We start from the raw sequence: 26,089 nt of genomic DNA, 5'->3' as shown, positions 1-26,089 counted from the left end.
CCATGCTGTGCTGGGGATTGAACCCAGGTCCTTCCAGGTGCCAGACAAATCCTCTGACACTGAGCTTTATTCCTGGTCCCGAATACTTTGTTTTTAAAACTTGGTTTTTTACTGTTTTCTTGGAGATGAGGTGGGGCATTGTGTTCTGTACACTGTGATACATGCTGGACTTCCACTTGAATACTCAGACATACACAGTTAAAGTGTGACTTCTGCGAATCGTTCCATAAGGACCATTGCATATGATAATCCATCGGTTCATCGTAAGTGTTACAGGAAAGGAGCATGCTCAGAGTGCTTCTCAAAGACCCGCCCTTACTTGTTAACTCGTTCTAATACCCTGTGCTGATTGAATCACTATAGAGACGTCAGAACGTTAGAACAGAGGAAGGCGAGCACATCGTTCTGATGACCTCCCCTTCTATTGTCCCACACTGTAAGGCATGCACATTAACAGCACACACATTTTGACAATGATTCTTAATGTTAATTTTAAAGAAATGAAGATGGCTGAGAGCAGACCATAATTTAACCAACTCCATTATTTCCTCCTAAGGATGCCTGTCTGAGAAGATATTTTCTAGGGTGGGTAAGCGTGCTGTGGTTTTAAAGGGAAAGCCTTCTGGTTTCTTAGCCAGCTAGGCCTCTGTTTGCATGATGTGATGCTCGGGGAGAGGAAGTAACCGATGTGGAGGATGTTCCTCTGAGTACTCAGTTTACAGTGAACATGGCCTGTTCCGTTCTCTACACTTATCCTAAAAATAAAGACAGATGGAGTTCTGTAGTGGATTCAGCTGGTTCTTTTCTGTCCAAAGAATATACCCTTTAGGGAATATCTATTAGAGTATAGCTTTTAGTTCTGGTCTCAGATCATTAACATAACTTACAAGTATGCAATGTGAGGATGCTCAAATACTAAGATAAAGGACTGCCACCTTTGTAAGTATTTGGTATATGTTCATAGGTTGAGTTGCTTCTTACCTGATTAGTTCAGTTTGAGGCTTTGTACATTTTTCTATAGAAAACAATAGACATAAGTCATGTAGCCTGCTGGAAACTTCAAAATGTCCCTGCTTTGCTGTTGGAAAGCCAATAATAGTTATTGCTCTTTTCCTGATACTAACTTAAGGAAATAAGTAATGTCTTCTTGTAGAATCCTTCCTATCTCCTTGCATGCTCCTTTGGAGTGGCTCCGTCACCTCTCTCTCCATCAGAACAAGTTACTCATGTCTTAGACTCCATGTGCTATTTTCCTGACATTTCTTTGCCTGCGGTTGCGTGGGCAATGTTCTTGTCCCCTCTGTCAATCTAGGCAGTGACCCATTGTCTCCCACCTCTTAGCAACAATCTACTCCACAAACCTGCTAGCCTTTGAAGGTGTCTTTATTCATGTCATCGTTTGAAACAAGAGTTTGCTGTTTATTGCGCAAGTCACGTTTGCTTTTTTAACTCATTTTTCATAGTAAACTTGAATCACTTCTTGGCCACTCCCTGCCCCCATTCCTTTCATAGCAGCTCGCTCCTCAACCTCTCGCTTCACAGCACTCTAGAGAAACTTCTCTTTTGAGGTACACACAAGTTTTTAATAAAACCAAACAAAGCAAAATTAAAAAAAATAAGAATAAACATCACATCTAAACTGACTCTTTGCCTCTATCTGATCCCTGTTGGACCATTGGTTAGTGGCCCCTATTGTGTCCCCAAACCTGACTTCTGGGCCTTGCTTGGCTAGAGCATCTTAGTAAGTAAAGAAGCACAGATGTACATCATTTTCATGGCTTCCTCCTGTTCTCCACCATCTCATATACCTAAGTACAACGTGGAAGTTTTGCACATTCCTCAGGTCTTAATGCTCTTCTCACCGCCTCAACTCTGACCGACATTAGTGCCCACATCAAACCCAATACACGTTAACCACACACTTCCTTGTTTTATCTCCAACAACTTTTTCAGTTTGATTAATGAAATCTAGCGTGATGTACACTCACTCACTGGACCCTGCTGTCTGACACTTTTCTCCATCAGATGCTCGCTAGATTCTGCTTTCTGTTCCTCGTCCCCACAACTGAGACTCAGTTCACCACACAAACGTGAACTTTCTATCGGTTTCTCACTTCTTCAACTTTCTTAGCACTTTAACAGCCAATTGTTCCCTACAAAACAGTGATTTTTTTTGTCTTCTTTTCTTCCCTTCAATCTTCCTTTACCCATGTTTGTTCCTTATTCCACCGACTTCTCTTTTTGCTTGGTGTGCTCACTAAGCGTTAAAGGCCACCTTGGTGCTTACTAAAGAGAATTACGGGGGACTCAGGAAGGCAACCATTAATGCCAAAAAAGCAACAGCCTAGAAAATGAATGATTTATGTCTGAATGCCCCAAACCCTGCTTCCCCTTCCTAGTCCCTGTGTGCTGAGGACATTGGTGGGGTCCTAACACTCTCCCTCTAGGTAAATGTCAGCAATTGAGATCATGCCTTTTAGGTGACAGGAAGAGCTTAAGGAGGTCCATACTAAATGTTGATTAATGCAGTACCTTGTGGACTCTTGGTGTGGTGGAGTGGGAGTCCCAGAATGTGGGCAGTGAGCACCACACACACACACACACACGCACACGCACACACACACAGTGCTCTAAGACATTGCATGTGTGTGTGTCTTGGTTATTCTCACAATCACTTACAAGCATTATTCTGTTCTTCAGAAGAAGACCCAGAGACTAGGAAGTAGGTTTGTTACACAGGATTATGGAGTTGTTTACTGTCGCGACTAGGATACATTCCAAGCTCTCTCAGCCCTATGCATGGTACACTATGGGGCTGTAGCTGTCCTGAGTGGTGACTAGTGTGTGGACCTTTGATCTTTTACCATCCCTGTCTGGACCTCTTTCGGTCGATTTGGACCCTTTGGAACATTAAGAATTAGCAGAGGGATATAGAACAAGAAGTCAACAGGAAATGCAAATGCGTATTATTTCTAGCACCGTGTAATTGAATTGTAGCCTGAACTGGAGAGTGAACATGGCGCTTGCCCACCTGCTTCGGAAGCACGGTGTTTGTTCTGTATGCAGGAACACACAGAATTCCCTGGGCAGTGCTGCTGGTCCTCACTTCTGAAGGTTTTGGCTGTTGCCGATGATAAACATATCTCCTAAGAGGAGTTCTTCAGGATAAGAGGCGAGGAGGCAGGGGAGGTCTTCGCATGGACAGTGCTGTACAAAGGGTAACAGAGGGGAGATATAGTGAAAGGTCCAGCTGAGAAGTAAATAACTTTACGCAGAAAGTGGAAAGCAAAAGATGTCAAGGAGAAATTAACATTGAAAAATTTAAGCCAGTCCTAGCCTGAGTTAGGTCACACCTTGGACAGTTACATTTGGCTAAGGGTAAATCCAGCTCAATGCTAGACTTATATTCATTACTCAGTGACTCCGTAATTTGTTTTCTCACAAGGGAAGAAGTCGTGCTTGAATTTGCCATGATCATTTGAGGAGTCTGGGGTCTAAAATGGAAGAGCAATAGTGAGCATCTCAGACTATGTGTTTCTAGCTACTTAACTTACACACGGTGATTCTTATGCTTTCCTTTTTTGTCATCTGGAAATAAATATTAATATATCTTACACAGTCATGTTGAAGTAAGTGTAGTACCCTTTTCTGAAGGTAGTTGAAGGTCCTAGTAAGATTTTTTTCCCCCTAAAAACAAAACACACTCTATTGCTGTATATCTGAGACCAAGCTCACTAAGGAAATAATATCATTATTCTATGCCATATTAAAATTTAGACAATGAAAAATCTTTCAATAGCCAGAACTTACTCTGAAGGATACGCCCACATCAAATGCTTCAGGCCAGCTGGTACTTTATTTTTGGTTTATACTTTAGCATGTTCCAAAATGGAAAAACAGGGGTGTTGCCGGTGGAGGTTGAGGCGAGTTGCAGAGCAGGCCGATGCCGGCCCCGCAAACAGGCATGGAGAGGCCGTGACTAGTGTGTGTCAGGAGTATGACATGTACCCCCAGCCCTGCGAACTGGCTTCAGAGGCATTTGCTGTCTTCCAGGATGAGTCTTCAAGTCATGAATGTAACCAGCGCACAATCCTTCTCTATGGAGTCGGAAAAGAGCGTGACGAAGCCAGGCATCAGCTGAAGAAGATTACCAAAGATATCCTGAGAATCCTGAACAAGAAGAGCACCACGGAATCAGGGGGTAAGGAGCCCCAGGGCCCTGGCTCCTGCTGCCTTTCTTTATGTCCCCTGTTCTCACAGGCTTTATCAGAGTGGCCCACGACACTGTCACCAGTGTTTCCTCTCTTGAATGACTGTCACACTGAAATATGAATAGGCACATTTGCATTTTTAAGATCTTGTGCTCATTGCTAGCGACCTTTGTGTTAACCAGCCGCCTCCTGTAGGTAGACAGAGCGAGTTCCATGTGTGTACCGTGTTTTCTGTGGTCGTCACTGTGGATGATGTGCCAAATAATGAGATGGAAGGCTGTACCTGCCAGCAATCGCGTTACTTCTTCTTTGCATCATTTTACAAGCTTGTGGTTGGCTGTTTCTTTGTCCTCTCGTGTTTCACGTTAGATGCAAATCATGGCCCAGTTAGTGATTTTGTGTTACTCAGCAAGAGAGTGGCAATAGTAGTCATGGCAAAGTCTGTCACCAGATAACTCCAGGTGGCAGAGGCATGTGATCTTCAACAGTAGTGCCTTTGTGACTTGGCATTCTCTCTCTCTGTTCTTTTCACATGCTTTTCATTTCCTGAGCTTTGCTCCCATATTGTGTCACCGCCTTGCATAATTGGAGTCGTGCAAGTACCTACTTCATATTTGTCCAGTGACTCTTTGCGAGGCTTACATCGTTTTACAGTCGCGGTGTAGAGCATGGCACCACTTTATACCTTAGTGCCACCGCCGGTCTTTCCCTCCCTGACCCGTCAGTCGTATAAAGGAGGAAAAGGGTTGCATTTCCCCTGTGTGGAGAGCTCACTTTCCTAATGGGGGTTTTCCTTCTTGAGAAGAAACCTCTGGGAACCCTTTCTGTTTTTGAGACTTTAACAGGATAAACTACTAGGGCCTGCTTATGTATGCTAGACTTTTCCTAAAAGTTGAGATACTTGAGATAGATTTTTTTTTCTGCCATCAGCATGGATGCTCTTGCCTGAGCACGGCAGGCCTACCCGTGTGCGCTTCTGCCTGTTTTCTGGGGCCCCAGTGTCCGAGGGACAGAGTCCGAGGCCATGCGAACACAGGGGTCCTCATGTGTGATCTCCATCCCATGCCCTGCCTCCCTTCCCGTGCCAGTTCAGGGCCCGCAAACACACCATCATTATGAGAAATGACCAAGAGCAGAGAAAGGGAAATGAAATTGTGTTTTGTTGGCTTCTCGTGAGCTTGGACAAGAAACTGCTCTGTCTAAGAAATCCATTTATCAGTTGTGCTGTGTTCTCCCTCTCAGAGAAAAGAGGAAATGAATTGCGTCAGAAGATTGAATTTAGAAGCCTTGCAGTGAGCTAGCAACGGACCTTCAGAGCAGCTTTTGGTGTAGTTGGCATGGGGGTAGGGGGTGCTGATGCCTGCAGGAGGCACAGTCATGCTTAACTTAGCCAGTTAGAGTAGAGGGCCTTGGCAGACCTCTGAAATTTCTAGATAAAGAAAGACCAAAGGAGGTTGGAAGGGGAAGGAAACAGTGTGGTGTCTTTTCTGCTGAGCCTACTTCCTTCCTTCATAGTTTTAATGCCAGATCATTGTCTGTTCTGTCTTTGCACCAAACCCTTAAGTAGACATTACTTGCATGTGGACTAGAAAAAAGGACACTTCCTGTTCAGTGTTCCAAAGTATCAATCACTTCAAAGTGGCATCCCCAGAGGGAATTTTTTTTCCTTCCATTTTAATGATACTAATTTCAGATATAGTGCCCTGCCACCTAATAAACAGTCTTCATTTTAAGTTATTAGTTAAGATTTTGTTTATACCCCAGAAGTTAGCCAGCTGTACTTGGGGCAATGGAAATTTGTCCACACACACACACACACACACACACACACACACACACACACACACACCCCACACACAATCCTACACCTACCTTACTCAGCAGAATGAAGATTAGTAAGGAAAAGATTTTGTTGTTGGGAAAACAAAACTTAGGCTTTTGAGGAGCACTTGAAGACACTTGGAGAACCAGCTACATTTCCCCTCAGGGTTTCTAACATGAAGTCTTTTGTTGTTATGATTTGGCCTTTTCAGATAGGGTCTTCTGCTTTCCAGGCAGACTGGAATTTAAGGGGTTACCCCGTACTTCTTTTCCCCTTGCTTCTGTCTCTCACATTCTAGGATTAGAGGCTTGCACCACCATGCTCTCTGTGTGTGAGGCTAGGGACTGAACCATGCCTGTGAGCCTGCTATGTGAGCAGTCTCCCAATTTAGCTCCCTCTGTTCCCCTAACTTAAAGTTTAAACAGCATTTCAGTTAACCACCCAGGTTTCATGTCCAGTTTACCATAAAGGTCAGCACTTTCAGAATTTAAAGGCTTAAAAATTTAATGTAAAATTTAAGGAGGTGAAGAGGAATAATGTGTGTCATGAAAACAGGAAAATAGGTATGAAAACCCTTTATATTAACAATGTATTGTTACGTGTGCAAATGACATTGTAATCGTTCATTTAGAGCCACCGCTAAATACCAGGATTCTTTCTTAACTGCAAGACTCAATTATATCTTTTCAGTTGAGCTTGCATGGCATTCCGTGTGTCAGTAATGGAGCCTGTTTGCACAAATGAGTAAAAAAAAAATGCACTTGAGGATTTGTAGCAAGACCTACCCCCTCAAGTCTTTTGTGTTTGTTTTGGCCTTAGGAAGACTTCATGATTGTAAGCATTTTGCACACAAGAACAATAGTCCAACCTTTTCAGTTTTGCATGATGCGAGGGAATTGAAAACCTGATCAGAACCCAGATCCCTCAAGCATGGTTATGACACATATTCCAGGAATTTAATGAATTTGCTAGTTCTTATATGTATCGTGTTTGGTGTCATTTGGCAGAAGTGGAATTTTAACATGTTTTACCGGCACTTTTATGGTCGTGTGTGTGTGTGTGTGTGTGTGTGTGTGTGTGTGTGTGCTTATGAAGGTCAGAAAACAGCTTCAAGTATCATTCTTCCAGCTCCCTCCGCTGTGTGCTTGTTTGATTTGAGACATGGTCATTTGCTGGCTTGTAACTCAGCAACTAGTCTGTACTAGTTCTTCCTCCCAGTGCTGTGGTTATAGGCAGGTGTCCCCACTCCTAGACTTGTTTTTAAACACTGGTTCTGGGATCTGCACTCAGAGCCTTAACTGAACTGTCTCCCCTGCCCAATGCTAGCACATCTTACTAATTCATTTATTCTGGTATCACTTTCTCTGTTGTATCAAATTGAAGCAAGCTGACTTGGTTTGTTTTTCTATTTGGCTTACTGTCCAAAGTGAAGTCACTTCTGATGTCATTTTGTCAAGCATCACATTTGACATGAGCAAAGTAGTGTGGAGTAACCTGGAATATTGCTGTCCTCTTATACCTTCAGTAGAGACAAAAAGACATGTGCTGTCTGAACTGATGTCCCCAGAGGAGAGTGGGTCACAGAGCTCCTTCTGAGTTGCTGCTGACCAGGTAGCACACAGCGCTGGTAGATAGATATCCCACAGCCCAGCCATTACTCTGCCTTCAAATCCATAGATGCAATCCTGTATACATAGATACAACCCTGTTTCTAGATACCACATTGTAGTTTTGTATTTTGTCCTTAGCTGTGAAGAAAACAAAAGTTCCCCCAAATAAGCAAAGTTGTGTACATTTCTTTATAAATAAATATGCATGCATATTTAATTTAGCTAGAAAAATAGCTGAGGTGAAGCTAAGAGGCAGTAAAATGGCTCGGTGGACAAAAGAACTTTCCAGCAAGCCTCAGGACCTGAATTTAATTATAGTTAATTACATAAATATTTAATATATTTATATAAGTATAAAATATATTTAATTAAATTAAATGGTTCCTGCACGTTTTCCTCTGTCCTCCCCTCATGTTCCATGGTGACTGCATATGAACACATTAAATAAATAATAGGTAATTTTTATAAATAATAGCCTGAAATATGACCTGTTTAATCATAGTGGGCCTGGTGCTCCCCCATGGTCATTTATTGTTGATATTGTATTTTTGCAGTCAATTAATGATTAATGTTCATAGAGGCACTTTATGGTACCTAGAATCTAGTCATTATTCACTAGAATTGATATATAATGATCTGTATTCATAAATTGGAATGATGTATGTAAGGATTATTAAATCTTAGAACAAAATTGAAATTAACTCCACAATGAACCAATCCAAAAGCATAATGCTGAGTGAAAATTTCCACCCACTCAAGATGGAAGATCTCCAAATCTTTGTCCCCCGGGGGAAGGAGAGGTAATTTAGAGGGGAATAAATAGGTGGGCTTCTGAGATGTTATTTCATGATTTAGATCTCATTCATGTAAAAAAAAATGGAGAGTGTATATGCTGTCTTCTATATATTCTCTACTTCAGTTTAAAAGTACCATGAAAACCTGGGGACAGGAAGGTAACTCAGTAAAGCGCCAGGACACACCGAAACATGGCTGGGCAGGATGGAGCCTGGTCTCTATCCCATTGCTAGGTGTGTGTGGTGGGGTGACTGGATATGGGCAGACCTCTTCTTCTCCTTAACCAGCCAGTCTAGCCTACTTGGTGAGTTTCAGCCAGTAAGATACCCGGTCACTAAATAAAATAAGACGGTGATATTGCCTGAGGGGTAACTCCAGATGTTTTCCTCTGGTCTCCATACACGTGTAATAATATGTGAGCATACACACACACATCAAAAAAAAGTTTCTTGAAAAACACAGAGAGCTTTGTTTAAGTGGAAAGTAACACATGTTATGTTTATTTAGTTGGGGATGAAGGACAGAAAGCCAGGAAGAACAAGCAGGAAGTTTTTCCCACCCCGGAAACTGTGTTCACGAAACTCCAGCTCCTCTCGTACTTTGATCAGCATCAAGTGACATCACAGGTAGCCATTCCAGGCTGTTTTGTCACCCATTTTGAATACTTCTCCTTCCTTAAAAATCTCGAGCAGTGTACTTTGAGCCTTGATTTTTATAAATACTCCTTATAGACCTGGAAGCCTCTCAAGCTTCATGTTTAAGTCTCAGGTTGCCTCCTTCAACATGTGTTTATATTCTGTAAGTATTTTTTATTCATAATAATCAGCAATATGCAAAAATAATAATTATAATTGTAATAATAATTATATAATAAAATAATAAAATAATTTCTAATGTACTTACTTTATGGCATGCTGACCCAATATCATCACTATTGGCGAAAGGGAAACCTGTTGATGATTTAATTAGAACATTGTGAAACTGAGAAGAGATCTATTGTTCTTCAGTTAACACTTCCTGGTGTCTGGGGATTAACACTTCTGGGTGCTTCTCCTTTGGGCTCACTAGTATGTGATTATATTGCAATTCATTTTACTTTTTTAAATTGTGATTATAAGAATGATTTGTAAATGTTTGATTTCTATGTAAACACATTCTAATTCCTAAGTAGAATCCCATGAATTCATATTTGTTACTTTAAAAATCAAACTAATTGATCTACCTGAAGCATCATGCAGACGGTGGTAGTGTGACTTCCTTTGCTTTTGTCTGAGCAGATCTCTAACAACGTGCTGGAGCAAATCACAAGCTTTGCGTCAGGAACATCCTATCACCTGCCTCTGGCTCACCATGTCCAGCTCATCTTTGATCTCATGGAGCCGGCGCTGAACATCAATGGACTAATTGACTTTGCAATACAGGTGTCAAAAAGACTGCCTTTCTCATATTTAGGAAAGCATGTTTTTTAAAATTTTCTATTTATTGATCTAAAAATCAGAACAACACTCTCTTGTTCAGATCTTCTGAACTCTCCATCTGAAGTGACCTCACTACTCAGTGTCTGAGTACCTGAGTAAGCTTGTGACCTGGCTTAAGTTTATTTTTTTAGACTTTTTTATGTAGATGGGTAACCTACCTGCATGCATATGTGCACAATGTGTGTTCCTGGTGCCTGTGGAGTTCAAAAGAGGTCACTAGATCTCTTGGAAGTGGAGTTAAGATGCTTGTGAGACACCATGTGGGTGCTGGTACTGAACCTGAGTCCTCTGAAGGAACAGACAGTGCTCTTAACCTATCTTAATCTATCAAGTCCCTTAAATTTATTTTCTAGCTTGCATAAATAAAATATGTTAAAAAAAATTTGTAGGTTTCTGGGGTGCCATATGATGCTTCAAAACATGTATGTGTTATGAATATTCTTGTATCAAGCTAAACATACCTGTGTCTCAAATATCATTTATTGATAGGAGCTGTCAAGAGTCTTTTTCCCTTAATTTTACCAGTATAGCACATGCTATTCCTAGACTCACCCTGCCATGTTACAGCACATAAGAATATCTTGCCCCTATCTAACTGAACTTAGTATCCATTGGTAACCCTTCCCTAGTCACGTCTCTACCCCAGCTCTCTTTGTCCTCCTGGAACCACGTCATGTCTTCAAACATGCACCAGTTTCATTGTCTGAAACCATTTTCAGCACCTAGTGCATTTTGAAGCGCTGGAGCCATTCTGAGCCAACAGTTTCCGTGTTAGGTCGTAATCGGTGCTAGTAACACACCTGCCATTCAGAACTACATCGACTTCAGGGTCTTTTTGTTTTGTTGTTTCATTTGTGAGACCTCGTTATTTTGCTTGGGGAATGATGAAACACCATTTTCTCTGTAGTAGAGTTTATTAGTGAAAAGCAAAACTGACTTCTAAAATAGCCCCTCTAATTCCATGTGTCCCGCTGCGCTACGCACGTTTTAGGTCATGTATTCCCGTGGTAACGGCTAAGCATAAGGCGTGTTTTCCTGGTGTACAGTAGCTTCTAGCTTTGTTTGCACTCAAAAGATGGAGAAAACAAGAACGAAAAAAATAAGGAAGATGAAAAAGAATTGGTTTGTTCTTTAAAATGACCCAGTCCAGGATGTTGGGCTATCAGAAAGTTTTGATAACCATTTCAGCACTGTTTACATCCTGGGTTTATACAAGCCAGTGTCTAGACAAAAGAACATTTGTTTAAGCTAGAAAAGGCTTCAAAGGAAATGGTGGCAGAAACTAGCGTGTTTCCTGGGGCCATGTGCGGAATGAGTGCATTGTGGTTCATCGAAGGGTTCGCCTGGTATTTTGCCACCTACATTTCTTCCTCTCGCTTTCCCTGCTGTAGTTACTGAATGAACTGAGCGTGGTGGAAGCCGAGCTGCTCTTGAAGTCCTCTAGTCTGGCAGGAAGTTACACTACAGGACTGTGTGTCTGCATTGTGGCTGTGCTCCGGCGGTATCATAGTTGCCTGATCCTAAATCCTGATCAGACAGCCCAGGTGTTTGAAGGGTGCGTATATAAGTGGCATTGTTTTTTCCTTTCCTAACCTTAAAGGAAGAATTCATAGTAAAATGTGATGTTTTTAGAAAAAAAATTATACTGTGTTATGAGAAATATTTTGTTTTTAGACAGTTGAAGTAGATTTTTTAAATTTTCTTTTTCTTTATTCTTCTCTCATACAATGCATCCTGACTTCAGACTTCCCTCCCTTCTCTTAGTCGCCCCTACTTCTCCTCTCCCCCAGATTCATTGCTCCTCCATTTCCTTTCAGAACAGAGCAGGCTTCCCAATGATATCATGTGAACACGGCATAACAGGATGCATTTAGACCAGACACAAACCCTCATTTTAAGGCTGGATGAGGCATCCTAGAAGGAGGAAAGGGGGTCCCATGAGCAGGCGAAAGAGTCAGAGACATCCTCACTCCCATTGTGAGGAATCCCACAAAAAAAAAAAGTTAAACAACTTGGGTACCATTTATTTTGACGTTTTAAATGTCTTAGTAAATGTTCAATGAAAACATACCTAAAAATAATCGTGCCCAAACTATTTTCTAGAGAAGGAGCTACAAATACAGAAGGGTGTGTGGTTGCCTCTTTATGTGCTCACTACTCTCCTCTCCATCCTGGTCAGTCATAGCTCTTCTCTCCGCTGCCCACAGCGTGGCTTACTGAGAGCAGTGAGCACCGTAACTGGTCACCTGTCTTCAGTTTACGTTTGAAGAATCAGACAGGAAGTAAGCTTTACAACGCATTAGTACTGCAGAAACGTCTTCCTAATTAATCAAAGCTGGTTGCTTGTGTCTAATAGGCAAGGGTTCATTCTACTGTCCCTTGTGAGGCTGGGCTGAGGAATGGCCCAGTGTTTCCGCAACAGACTGAGTTTAAAGGACCCAAGAAATGTGAGGAGCTCTTGATAATCTTCTTGTTGCCTACTCCCCCCCCCCCCGCTTTTCTAGGCCCCCTTTTAAGGAAAGACAGCCTGTTCATTTCTTTTCTTCCATCTCTTCATTTGTCTTTTTGGTTTTTTTTCTCTGCAACCTAACTCATGCATTTAGTTTATGAACAATATTTCTCGAGTGGCATCAGTTTTACAGAGGCTTTTCTTAGAAAACCAAAAAAAAAATGTTTGCATTATTAATCATATGTCTAGTTTAAGAAATGGAATAGTAAAAATCTACAGACTTTGAAGTGTGAGGACCTATGTGTGTATATAATACTGTGGGTTTTTTATATCATTTATCAGGTGCAGAGTTTGAAAGTGATGTGCCTAACATCACACAACTAATAAGTCTTAAAATCTTTTACAAGTATTCTTAATTTTTTTTTCAAACAAGATTTCTGTATAAAATTTCTGGCTGTCCTGAAACTCGCTTTGTAGACCAGGCTGGTCTCAAACTCCCTGAGATCCGCCTGCCTCTGCCTCCCAAGTGCTGGGATTAAAGGCGTGCACCACCACCACCTGACCCATTCATTCAATTTTAAAATAAAAATTTGCTCAATAACTCATTCATTACTCATGGACTCATAGTGAGTTAGATTTTTATAGTCTTGTGAATGGTACAGAGTGGTCCACTCTGCACAGGGGAACCTCATCTCCCCTTTCCTTTTTCTGCTCAAGTCACTTCACCTGATTGCCTTCTCTGTACAGTGGGGGTGGTGAGTTGGGAGATTATTAAATCCATTTCAGGGTTTGAATCATCTGTGACACTATTGGTGATGTTATGCAGAGTCCTTTGTCAGATCCTTGGTGGTGGTGAAGTCAGACATGTGTATGGATGGATCACGGGTGTTCCCTTTTATGCCATACTGATGTGCACGTTATATGAACACAGGAGTCATGGTTTTGAATTGGAGGAAAATTACTGCAGTATTGATACTTTGGAAATAAAGGCATTATTTTAAAGGATGCCTCTAAAGAGAATGGACTTTCATTTTTTAGATAAGGTAAATCAAGAAAAATTTGCCTGTAGTTAGGATAAATAAGAGGAATGGGATTCCAAACTATGCATACATCCAGTTCAGCAGATTCCCTGCATTGAAGAATTGTTTCTTTCCAAACTAGTGTGCTTGGCAATCTTTGCCAACTGATTGAATTTGTGAAACTGTATGGCCTTAACCTGTCCTGTCTACCCTTTTCTTGTGTGTTCTAGTCACAGCAGCTACGTCCTCTGCATTCTAGTGCTGGAAAATCCCTTGCATTACTTCTGTTTTTTTTTTAAACCTGTCTAGTATTCAGCATAACCAATATTGGTGTTTAATAACTTAATATTTTTATGAACAAAGAGGTTTCTTTTTCTGCTGTGTGATACCCGTTTCCAGGTCCTAGGTACATACCCTCTCACTTTAAAGACTTCCTCAGCTACTCACACACTGTCAAGACGTGCCGTTTTTATTCCCATGTCTCTGCCCTCAGGTTGTGTGGCGTGGTGAAGCATGTTGTCAACCCCTCAGAATGTTCTTCCCCTGAAAGGTGTATCCTGGCCTACCTCTATGACCTCTATGTGTCATGCAGTCACCTCAGAAGTAAATTCGGAGACCTTTTCAGGTGAGCAGGAAAAAAATTAAAAAAATAAAAAATAGAAACACCACCACCACCAACAGCAACAACAAAAACCCACAAACATGACCATGCCTGAGTTGGTTAATAATCTCATTGCTGTTTGCATTTTATGTACTAATGCATGCTAATCTAAAGTATGTGGTCTTCTCGACTCAGTTAAACAGAATACTAAATAACTTGTGGTAATAATTATGGGAGTGGTTAAAGGATTTTTTTTTTCAGTCCACAGGTAAAAGGGATTTTAGGGGACAAAGTCCACATCACCCATGAAAGGATCTCTTATTTAAGATTTCACATTCTTCTAGAAGTTTTAGATAAGCCAGTGTTGAAATCAGGGACACCAGCAGGGTAGGCATCACAGAGGATGCATGCACTGTCCTCCAAACAAACAGGAAAAGAAGGCAGCTTTCTTGGTCTGTTGTGTAGTCCGAGTTCTGCGTGGGGGTTAGGAAAAGCATTTAAAAAGACGCCGAATATAAAGGGAGATTTATGTTAGCATAGTAGTAATCAGAGTTTTCATAATTGTGTCTAAAGCCCCATAAGGTTGTGTAGGGAGGAAATTTGGGGGGAAACATAAACGCTAACCATGTCTACCACTGCTTGAGCTCCTGTGTGCCGAGCACTGTGCTGGTTTTTCCGTTAAGGTTTTCGAATTGTCAGAATCTCAGGAAGTGGAAGTGAGTTTCCTTACTCTCAAGCTTTGCTCCTGATCTTGATGTACAGTGAAGCTCGCATTTAAACAAGTTTTCTGACCTCCAGGCATTCATTGCTTTCATTACCCTGTCGGGTTTTTCTGAGACACACAGTTACAGGAGGAACATGGCTGAGAGTTTGGCTTCCTTCCCTGTGTGTAGGCAGCAGAGAGTGGGAAGAATGAGAGAATAGTCTTAACGGAAGCCAGCATGCTCCTAACACCTAGAGGGGCCTCTTGGAAAGTGCGGTGAAGGAGATAAGAAGTCTAGATAGGAACGGTCCGGAGACTGGGTCAGAGTGTAGAGAAGTTCAGGTGTCCAGACACCCCAGAGAAGTCGGAATTTGGTGGCCAAGTGGAGTGGATCTCAAAAGGAAGGAAAAGCAGTGTTGTCTGGGCTTCTAGGATTTGGTAGATCTGTATGTCACCTAATAACAAATATGTTCCTCGCCCCTCCCTCCCGCTGCTGCGCAAATCCCTGCTACATAGCAGAGCTCTCAAGTAGGAAAGGGATACTACCTATGGATTTATGGTTCATAGCAACAGGGTATGAATAGCTGAATTCATGTGGGATTAAATCATTGCTTCTCCTGTCCATGAAGAAATGATGGGTAATACATTCTAATTCTCTTTTATTTCCAGTATTTCAAATCTTTTCAGATGTAGCCCACTGTAAATTCTCAGTTGGTAGGGTAGGCTCTTAAAGCATGCTTGTTTGTTTCACAAAAGACTAGAAATGGAGGATCCAGGCCCAGCTCGCTTGGAACTTACGAGCATCTTCTTTCTCAAGTGCTGGGAAGTTTAATGCTATGCCCAACTACATTGCCTGTTTTTCCTGTTGCTGCGAAACATGGTCTACCTCTTTTTGCTGTAACAGTATTCTTTTATCATACTATAACATATTTTATCTCTATGGAGACTGTGAGCTCCGAATGCAGGAGGTTCTGCTCTACCTGACACAGCTGTGGACCAGTGCCCACAGCAGCTTTGGCACAGGAGCTACCGCTGGGCATGCTCTACATACCCAAAAGAATAGGGTCTGGGTTTGCAGTTAGTGTTAAAACACTACATTCTTCCTAATGTGTAATTGGATCCATTTTGATTCGTAGGTTATCATACTTCACAGCTGCTCTTAAGACAGTTAGATGGCTTAGTAAATGCATTGATGTTTTGAGTGCATATGCATGTAGAAAAGGTTTAGAAAATAATTAAGTTTAGTAACTAAATATCTCATGTTGTTTCCACATATAAATTCAAAAACTCTTCATTGAGCAATTACTGTACCCTAGAGTTTGTACCTACTGCTGGTTTACAAAGATATTAGAATGAGCAATAGTAGGATGTGGTTTGTCTAGGAAGGTCTCCGAGTTGTTGCCACTCTGCATGTCCTTCACCGAAGTGATTTTCTTGGGTGTTTCGTTCTTTTCTTTTTTTCCTTTTGTAACTATTTTTTCTAACCTTAGTAGTGCCTGTTCAAAAGTAAAGCAGACCATATATAATAACGTAATGCCTGCAAATTCCAACTTACGCTGGGATCCAGACTTCATGATGGACTTCATTGAGAATCCCTCAGCAAGAAGCATCAACTACTCAATGCTGGGCAAGATCCTCAGTGACAACGCTGCCAACCGGTACAGCTTTGTCTGCAACACACTGATGAACGTGTGCATGGGCCACCAGGATGCCGGCCGGTGAGCTTCTCTGCCCTGAACGCAGCAGTAGTCAAGGAGGAGTTAATTTGGTGCCTCCTTAGTTTCCTGAGCTCATATTTGCTTTTTTTTTTCATTTCTGATGCTACCCTGCTGTGTCTTAATTAATTTCCTCAATCCAAGCAACATTGATTTTTTGGACTCATGGCTTGGAAAGGGATATTTTTTAGTCTTGCTCTATTTTGAAAACCATATACAATTTTGAAAATAATACTATATTTTGATGTGAACTGTCCTTGGGCCTACTTACATTACTTAATGTCTTTATTTATCGTGGTGGGACTAGAGGCTGAACCGAGGATTTTACACACCCTAGGTCTGTGTCCTTAATGTTTGATTCCTATAAAATGCAAAATTATAGATCAAATTTATTCATAGAATCCAAAATATGTTAATTCATTTGTGCTAATTATATGTTACTTGGCAAGCGGTATGCATTATATCCTTAAATCTAAGTGATGCTTAATTGAACGTAGTCAATAAGGAAAAACATTATCATTCCTCATGTATACCAACACATTTGCTACTGTCTTCTTTCTCTTTTCTAGGATAAATGACATAGCCAATTTCTCCTCTGAGTTAACTGCTTGCTGTACAGTTCTTAGTTCGGAGTGGCTGGGGGTTCTGAAGGCTCTTTGTTGCTCTTCCAATCATGTGTGGGGATTTAATGATGTGCTCTGCACTGTAGATGTAAGTTTCTCTTTCTCTTAAAACCAAAATCTACAATTGAGTTAATTGTTCTTCCTACTTAATTAATTAGGCTATAACAAAGCAAAATATTTTTCTGTCTCTAGAAGTGATAAACCATAGTGTAATAACCATGAATTAAATAAATTTGAAAAGATCAAAATAAGTAGACGGAACTCCAACGTGTTCTAGCGACTAAAGTTTTACGTGTGAATGGTCTCAGAACTGTTTCATTCTTCTCCGGCTTGGAGTCCTCAGATTAGGACATAAAGCGTTTCATCCATGAAGAGAACCAGTATATATTTGAAAATATAGATGTTGTTATTTTGGATAAGAAAAGTCATGTGTCGACTCGGGGTACTCAGTTTTTCTCAGAATATGCCTGTAAAATGATAGATTGTCCAAATCATGTGGATGACTTCCTGGTGTTCCATGTTGCACCAGGATGTATATGTCTTAACCATCTATCTGGACTCTTCATCCACTGATGCTTTGATCATTGGTGACCTTTGTTAGACCTGTGTATGTTACTAAGAAACCCTGACATTTGTAAAGCTGAGATTCACTTCCTGATGCTGCTGTCTCAGGATGGAATGGACAGTCCTGCCTCCTTATCTTCAGTCTGTGAAATCAGATATTATTTATACAAAATGCATTGTGATAGGCTGCTTTTCCATACAACAAAGACTTAGATTTTTTTTCTTAAATCTATTTTTGTGGCTTGTTGCACCAAGTACCAATCTCTTGGAAGCTTGCCAGTGGGGTAGTTGTGTTCCAATGCCTTGTGAGATCTGGAATGTAGAGATTTCACTGTGGCAGAATTAAGTTTTCTCTCCTTTCTCTCGTCGCTCTCTTGAAATTTAGCAGCCATTTGAAAACTTTCAGAGCTCTTTTAAAATGAATTCTCCTACATGAAAAAGAATATATTAGTGTAGCCAGAAAGAGTGTCCATATTTTAGTGGGTCATGTTTTCCCAATAGGGGAATCTTCTCCTGCTTTCTTCTTTGCCCATAAGTGACACAGTGCATTCCATTGACAACTACTGATAATGACACATCTTTTAGTAGCTTCTTGCTTTTTGCTCTTGTGTTGGATTTTCTGAGTTGCTTGTAGATGAGTTATAGGTCAACATCTGCCTAGAACATTGGGATATGGGTAAACTTGCTTTGTCTTATTGTCATAGCCATGGGCCCAAGAAGACAATAATCGAAGCCATCTCCCTCTCTTGGTTCTTACTGAGTTCTCACTGAGATTTGAGATTGTGTTGCCGTTATTCTCTTAGATAGCGGTCTTTGATATGCCGTATTAAAGGGTATTGGGTATTAAAACCTGTCAATGTTTTTCTTAAAGGTGAGTGACCTTTCATTCCATGATTCATTAGCTACTTTCATTGCTATCCTGATAGCACGACAGTGTTTCTCCCTGGAGGACGTCGTGCAGCATGTGGCGCTTCCCTCTCTCCTAGCGGCAGGTAAGCTGGTCCGGAGCCTCTGCATTTGTGTGTGGTTGCTGCTTAGTGGCCACGTGTGACATTTTAACACAGGGAAAGGATTGTATTAGGAATTGGGGGGGGTATGGTACCTGGTGGAGATGGCATAACTGTAATAGATGTTATGCAGAGTAGCATTGAACTCTGGAGCAGGAACCTGCGATTGCTTTATTCTTTGTTCAAGGCAGCATGAAGGTTCCTTAGAAAGGTATCACTAATGACCTTACTAAAAGGAGAGTTCACTTAATGCAGTACTGAAATTTTAGCCATAAAAAAACCTGAAAAGCTTGTTGTGTAGTGTGTGAGGAGGCTTGCTTTTAATCTCCCCCCTTTCCAGCGTGCGGAGACGCGGATGCAGAGCCCGGGGCAAGAATGACATGCCGCCTCTTGCTTCACCTCTTCCGAGCTCCCCAGGCCTGCTTTTTCCCTCAAGCCACAGGTGAGCTGACCTCCAAGAAAGCTCTGCTTCTGTGGAACTTTTGGCTCTACTGTGACCATGGGAGCTGTCCAGTTTATAGCTTCCTCCCTGGTTTTCGTGGACTTGGTCTTCAGGTGATGGAGGACAGAGATAACGCCACTGAGAGGTCTGGCAGCACCTTCCGTTATGTAATAGGAGGATATATTGGGAAATAAAAAGGGGGAATTAATAAACAATAAAAATGCCTGAGCTCTGAGGAAATACCATGCTGGTGGGAAGTCTTATCCTCCTACATACCCTGTGTTGATTCTGGGGCATGCCATCTCCGCTTAGGAGGATGACAACTCATCTATTTACTTTGTCCTAAGGCGATTGGGGGTGTTAGTGAAGGCTTGTGCTAAATCATTTCCATATAGAGATGGATGCGTCTGTGTGGGAATCCGACTAATCTTTTCCTCCATCTCTCTGAGGAGCAGAAACATTGTTTTAATAATAATTAAAGAGAAAAGGTTAAGTAAGAATACTGGCAGTGTTTCTTGGTGATTCTCTGGAGCATCAATTAAAGCTAACTGATGTCAGTTAAGTGTCCACAAGCTAACAACGAAAGACCTTCCTGACTGTAGATGGTTTCAGAGGATGGTTAATGACGGAGGGGCCATTAAAGGTCTGTTGTTGTTTTCATAGGCAAACCTTTCCCTGGAATAAGATCATCTTGTGATAGACACCTCCTAGCCGCCGCTCACAACAGCATAGAAGTGGGAGCCGTTTTTGCTGTCTTAAAGGCAATTATGATGCTTGGTAAGACTCTCCTGGCCTTTAGCCTCTTGGTTCATCACCGGAAGTGGAGGCAAAATCATTTTATATTCATGGTGAAATTTACATAATGTCATGAAAACCTCGTTTTTTTTGTTTGTCTGTCTGTTTTGTTCTGGGGGAAGAGAAGAAAAAGTTGGCTTTGCCTATGTCTAAGTAATGGGAGTTTCAAGGATTCTGTCCCTTGGCTAAGGTGCCCCTGAGAGAACTGAAATATAAGTACTTTGTATTTGGTTTTAATCAACATGATAATTCATTATGATGCAAATCAGGACCTCAGACCCACAGGATTGTTTTGCCTTCATTTCCTGACAGAACTCACTCTTCATAGTAGGCAGGAATAGCAATATTTTTAGTAAAACGTTTAAATTTCAGCTGGATTACATTCCAGGTGCAGAACATCAGAAAACCTGAGTTTTAATCTAGTGTTCCTGCTCCTTTTGCGACTACGAACAAGTTTGTATCATCCTGCTGCTCACTTTCCCTGAAAGAGGTGGACCCACAGTGACGCTTGTATTGCTAGTGATCAGTAGGAAGTGCACAGACTTGAGACCTAGTTAGCGATGCCCAAGATGCCCTTTACATTCCTAACTGTGCACATTTTGCTAGAGTAATAGCACCGCCTTCTATCCATGGGCAGTGAAACACCTCAGAATATTTTAAGTGTGTAAATCATAAAGGATTTGAATGATTATAGGATCTCAAATGCTTCCTGCTTTTAGCTTTGGGTATCTCATTTTGACCTCAACCAAACTATAGTTGCCACTTCTTGTCTGAAAGTGGTTCGAAGGAATAGACATATCAGTTTAAGTGAACCTTGCTAGACAGATTTTATTTGTGAATGACAAAGAATAACAGTCTTCCTAAAAACAATTAAACATTAAAACAAATTAAACAATAAAATATAAAAACAGTTAAAAACCAGTATATGTGTGTGTATGTATAAAAGAAAATGTATTTTTTTTTTGTTTTCCCCAGTAGTGTGTTAACTAGATATATCAACCACACTCCAAGATAGGTATCATGTTCAAGAATGGTTGGTCAACATAATATGAACTCTGTTTTTTTATTGCGTACTTTTTGTTTTGTTTTGCTGTATTTATTTTATCTTATAGTTTTGTTTAGATTTTCATTATTAGAGAGAGAGAGAGAGAGAGAGAGAGAGAGAGAGAGAGAAAGAGAGAGAAAGAGAGAGAAAGAAAGGGCATGAAGTTGGATGGGTATGGGAATGGAGAGGCTCTGGGAGTTCTTGGAGGAGGAGAAAGAATATGATCAAAATATATTGTATGAAAAAATTTAAATTAGAAACAACCATACTTTTCTGACATGCTCATGAATTTTGTAGCAAAACAAAAGGTAGCCCTTCCATGAAGGTTTCAGCCTATTTCCAGGCTTAGGATCATATAGGATTATGTAGTTCATGCTAACTACTGGTTTCAGTCAATATGATTTCTCTACTCTGCTAATGTTTGAAGGGAGGGAGAACTGGTCTACCTTACTGATTAATACTTGTCAGGGTCATAAAGGCAGGACCTGGATTTCCCCTGTGCTACTCTAAGTCCAGCAGAGAAAATAGAAAATGGATTTTCAATGAACTTCCATTGAAAGAATGAAGACTTAGTAACACGTTTCAGTGGTGTACACAGTGGTCAGTACACCAGTGTAGACAGTGGCCCCTTGTTTGTAGAGCTGGGATAATCCCAGTAAGGCTGCCAGGTTTTCTTTAGATATTCAAATAATGTGGGAGGTTCGTCGTCTGGGAAATTAGGATCACCACAGTTAAATGTCAGTGAAGACTTAGACAGATTCACTTAGGATATTTAGTTTGTTTTGTTTTCTATACTATTGTAGAAGGTAGTAGACTTCAGTCCTTCTAATATACAAAGGAAAAGGAGATGTACAACTGAGTCTATGAAATGTGCTTGTTTTTGCTTTTACAGAGAGGTTTTGTCTACTTTATTGGTCCTCACCAATTTTCTCCTAATTCTTATCTACCAAAATATATATTAAGGTAGAAAAATAGTAGGACGGTTATAGTGAATGTTGTTCCTACTTTACATAGTAGTCTAGCTTGAGATAGACATAGCTATTTATATCATCCAAGAGTAGAGAATACATACTTCTGCTCGCTTTGAAAAGCTTTGTTGAATTAAATTAACTCCCTTGGGTAAAGCCACCATTTCTTGCATTTTAAAATACATGATGAATATATATATAATAATACATTGGCGAATTGAAATGTATTGCTTGTTTTTCCATCTATGGATTTTCTGCTTTGTCATTGTGTGGTGGCAGCAGTGCTGGGCATAGAGCCTAAAGTCTCATGCATGTGAAGCAGGTTCTCTGCCAGTGAATGACAGCCTCAGCCCTCCTCTGCTTCTGTGATTTTTGAAAGTAGATATTAATTAGGACATTATGATTATCCTTCCTCCCCAGAACAGAATTACAGTTTATGCTTGTTTTTTTTTTTCAGCAGAATCAAAACCTCATGAGGGTTGGCCTTGTGTTTAAAAGTGCTTGCTGTTGTTTGTTTTTTTGATTGATTTTTGCACTGATCTAGACTTGCTCCCATTCTGCATATAGTAAAGGCCTCCCTTAAACTCAGCTGCTGGTTTGACAACTGTCTCATCAGAGTTTTGAGCTCTGTAGGTAAGCAGGCAAAAGTCTGAAGGCCTTCTGCTGCTGTCTGGCAATCCCACCACCAAATTATCTCTTTCCTTATCTCACTTTAATTTTTTTCTTTCAGGGCTAAAAATTTCTTATTTTATCCAAGTACACCCTGAGTGTTGTGTTTTTTTATTTTTCTCCCAGAATTTTGTTAGTAGTCAAATACCTTCCTTAGCTTCATCTCACTCAGTGTGTCAGCGATTGATTAGCGGTAAGGTGTCTGAGCTGGATGCTATAGAGAGGAAGGTGAAGATGCAGGCTGTGTGCAGAGAGCTCTGTGTTCCAGGGCCTCAGTATGCATTGCCCTTTTCCATCCCCAGGGAAATAAATCTCTCTTGTCAAGAAGTTGATAGTAAGGTGGGCTAAGGCAAAAACTTTTCTCTTGACCTATGGATAGAAAATAAATCATTGTAAGAGAAGAAATGGAAAAGGGGCCCCTTGAAGGGTGAGTACCCCGTTTTCTTCCTTGTCTATAACCCAGGGAAACCTGAGTACATTCATGCCTGAAGCTTTGATAAAATCGATGTGTTTTGACTATAAAATGTCATTCATATTGGCCTTTCCAAGACTAGCAAAAAAATATTAAACCTATAAGCCAAAAGAAGGAATGAGTCTTGAGTCTGACTTTCCTCCATGCCCACTTGTTCTGTTTTCTCTCATCTATCTCTTTTTCCATTCTTTCTGTTGCTGGACAACTGGCTATGCAATGTGACACCACCCACATCTTTGAATCCCTGAAACCTAGCCTAACTTGCCTATTACATGTGTGAGGCAGTATTCTGAACTTCTGCGGTTTTGCCTTTGTGGTTCTGTCATTTAGGAGATGCCAAGATTGGCAGCAACAATGTCACCACTTTAAAGAATGAAGACTTCGGCATGAGGGGTTTACGACGTGATGGGAATGCTGAGGACGCCTGGGCCACCTCGCAGAATTCGAAATCCTATGGGAAGAGCATTTCCATAGAAACCGCCAATCTAAGAGAATATGCTAGATACGTACTGAGGACTATCTGCCAACAGGTATTCTTTTGGTTTCAAATGTCTTCTGCTTTGACTCTGTAACTGCTCTTTGAGAGGCAACTGTCTGCTATTTTTTAAAAAAATTCTATTTGGGTGTTTGCTATTTTTTTAAAAAATTCTGTTTGGGTGGCCTTTATTTGTCTTTATAAATTTATTTTGAAATAATTTCAAATTTGTTAAAGAGTTACAATAATGAATACTTTCAGTATGACCTCTGTACAGATTCACTAATTCTGAATGTTTTGTGCATTTTTCTTAACAGTTGAAAAGCAGATGATATAGTTTACTCTGCTTTACTTTTGGATACTCACATTTTTATTATTTGTCATAACCAAAGTAAAGTTACTAAAAAATCATACCTTTTAGCTTTGGTGCACTAATTTTTTCTCATCTGTAAGGAACTTTATGACCTATTTTAGTACTTTTAGATTTACATAGGGTTCTAAAGATTAGCTTCAGATTACTGGAGAGGAGAGTTCAGAGGTGATACTGTATTATTCCAGGTAAACACGTCTGATTACACACAATGTACATTTGGCCTGATGGGGGTGCTAGTTTCGATCACAGCATCTCTAGATTCAGAACTGCTCCACTACACTGCGAGTGTGTTTCCTTCTCCACCAGGTAGTAATCAGTGGGAAGACACTTTGAGATGACGTAAACGTTCTGGTCCTCATCACACACCCCATTCCTCATAGGCATCAATGACAATTCTTGTCTAAAGCAGTCTTTAATGTAATGACTCCAAAATGGTGTGTTTTCTCTCCCAGTTCCTCCTCTCCCTCCTCAGTATCAGTTTGTGTTGTACAAAGACCTTACCCTTATGTTAATGTTAGTTTGTATTTATTTAATTATCTGTGTGCATTATAATATATTGGCCAGAGTTTCTTTAATGTCCAACTTATTCTAGACTGATATATTGGGAATCTCTTCATCCTATATTTTGTGATATTTGGAGTATTTCTCTCCTTTTAAAGGACTGTTTCCTTATTGTATCCACTTCCTAGCTATAATCCGTCCCTCTTACAAGGAGTGCTGTTTCTGCCTGTTAGGAGACTGGTACTCAGAAGCAAGGCCTGAGGACTGAGCGATAGATCCATGGATAGAGTGATTGCCTTGCAAGCAGAGAGCCTAGAATTCAGATCCTTATAATTCCTATACATGGGTAGCCATGGCAGCCCACCTGTAATCCTTACACTCAGGAAGTGTAGATACAGGACCCTAGAGTGACCTGGCTAGGGAACATAGAGGAATAGGTGAGCTCTGGGTTCAGTTAACGGATGCTTCCTTCTTAGATAAGGTAGACAAGGTTATGGTCTATGAAGGTACCTGACAGCAACCTCTGGACTCTACATGCATGGACAGTGCACATCTCCCCACCGTGCATGTGTGTGTGCCCATACTTACAAACACACGCACACACACAAAGAAAGAAAGAAACTTAGAACTGGGTTGCATATATGTTCATTGCTGTAAGGTATCACTACTGTGTGTTGTGTAATTATGAATTACTGTTGATACTTCTAGCCTAATCTAATCCTTTAAATTTGTGTTTTACCTTCTCCCATTTCATATTAGTATTGCATAAAAAGTATCAGCATTACATATTTTGTAATTTGTATTAAATGCATGCTTGCTTAGTTTTTTTGTTTGTTGTTGGTCTATGGTAAATTTAAGCAGCTCCACAGATTTTTGAGGGCAGTCCTGTGCTAATCCCAACTGTGAGCACACAGTGGCATCACTGGATTGTTGATGGTTCTCTCGATGCCTGGACCTAGGCGCTGCTGGCCAGGTATAGGGTCCCAAGTGGGTCTGCTCCAAGTCCTATAAGAGGCTCTGGCCTACACTGCAATGCCAACATCACCTTCACCCCCCAATAATATATAAACTGGTGAGTCAGTAATAAATAATTTGATACCTAGGAAAGCAACACACCAATATCTGGTGTCTGAATGTTAGTTAATGCTGCTATAATGGAGCATGGGATTACAAAGCACCCAGATGGCCTGTGCCGAGCAGCTTATACATTAGTAAAGGAGACGTCATCTGAAACAGATTTGGGTTCAGATTGAACTCTGATGCTGATATTTTCTTATGCCATTTAATAAAAGAACAAAGTGGTAAAGAAAGGTTGCTAGTGTCAAGGAAAAGGTAACCTTCTAAATATTTATAAACTGTGTTCTGCCTGTTCAGCAGAATGTCTCCCATAAAATGATGGGAAGCATGTATAGCATAAAATCATTGTCCTTATATATCCAGTATAAAAAACAAACAACAGCAAAACAAACAAACAAACAAAAACCCTGACTACAAAATAGTACCTTAGAGTAAGTCCTCATTTTAAAACAACACACCATAACTTTACTCCTGCCCCATATGTTTAAATATTTTTGCCTTAATCAAAGCCCCTCCCACTTTGAACTTTGCTTTGAAACTTCCCCCATCAGCTGGTGATATAGCTTATTCAATAGTGTGCTTGGTGAACACGTAGGGAGCCCTGGTAGGCAAGAAGACGTGGCATTAAATGTAGGCCTGTCATCCCAGCACTAAGGACAGAAGCAGCAGGATCAA

The 26,089-nt window shown here is 40.7% G+C and overlaps 2 protein-coding genes across 12 annotated transcripts in view; one reads left to right on the top strand and one right to left on the bottom strand.

The window, feature by feature from the left end:
- Positions 1-26,089, top strand: part of Med12l (mediator complex subunit 12L) — a 316,360-nt gene that overhangs the window by 247,798 nt on the left and 42,473 nt on the right. For 7 of the 8 annotated variants that reach the window (XM_087899492.1, XM_085676476.2, XM_087899491.1 and 4 more), the window contains 11 exons: positions 4,054-4,201; positions 8,946-9,064; positions 9,716-9,859; positions 11,308-11,471; positions 13,878-14,009; positions 16,179-16,406; positions 16,973-17,114; positions 18,462-18,582; positions 18,938-19,039; positions 19,703-19,816; positions 23,319-23,518. In XM_087899492.1, coding sequence (XP_087755618.1) covers positions 4,054-4,201; positions 8,946-9,064; positions 9,716-9,859; positions 11,308-11,471; positions 13,878-14,009; positions 16,179-16,406; positions 16,973-17,114; positions 18,462-18,582; positions 18,938-19,039; positions 19,703-19,816; positions 23,319-23,518 — 1,614 coding nt within the window. The remainder of the gene's footprint in view (positions 1-4,053; positions 4,202-8,945; positions 9,065-9,715; positions 9,860-11,307; positions 11,472-13,877; positions 14,010-16,178; positions 16,407-16,972; positions 17,115-18,461; positions 18,583-18,937; positions 19,040-19,702; positions 19,817-23,318; positions 23,519-26,089) is intronic. The other variant, XM_085676475.2, reaches the window with a different exon arrangement.
- P2ry12 (purinergic receptor P2Y12) overlaps positions 1-26,089 on the bottom strand; it is a 41,436-nt gene that overhangs the window by 7,237 nt on the left and 8,110 nt on the right. The window contains exons 2-3 of one of the 4 annotated variants that reach the window (XM_085676488.2): positions 9,342-9,388; positions 3,032-3,207 (exon numbers count right to left, since the gene is read on the bottom strand). The exons of 1 other annotated variant lie outside the window; for it this stretch is intronic. The gene's annotated coding sequence lies outside the window, so the exon portion shown is untranslated. The remainder of the gene's footprint in view (positions 1-3,031; positions 3,208-9,341; positions 9,389-26,089) is intronic. 2 more of the 4 variants (XM_085676489.2, XM_048424637.3) reach the window with 2 other exon arrangements.

This window comes from Myodes glareolus, chromosome 20 (genome assembly GCF_982192425.1).
Source record: "Myodes glareolus chromosome 20, mMyoGla1.1, whole genome shotgun sequence".
NCBI classification, from domain to species: Eukaryota; Metazoa; Chordata; class Mammalia; order Rodentia; family Cricetidae; genus Myodes; species Myodes glareolus.
Note: the sequence above shows the minus strand (reverse complement) of the source record. Positions and strands in the feature narration are given on the sequence as shown.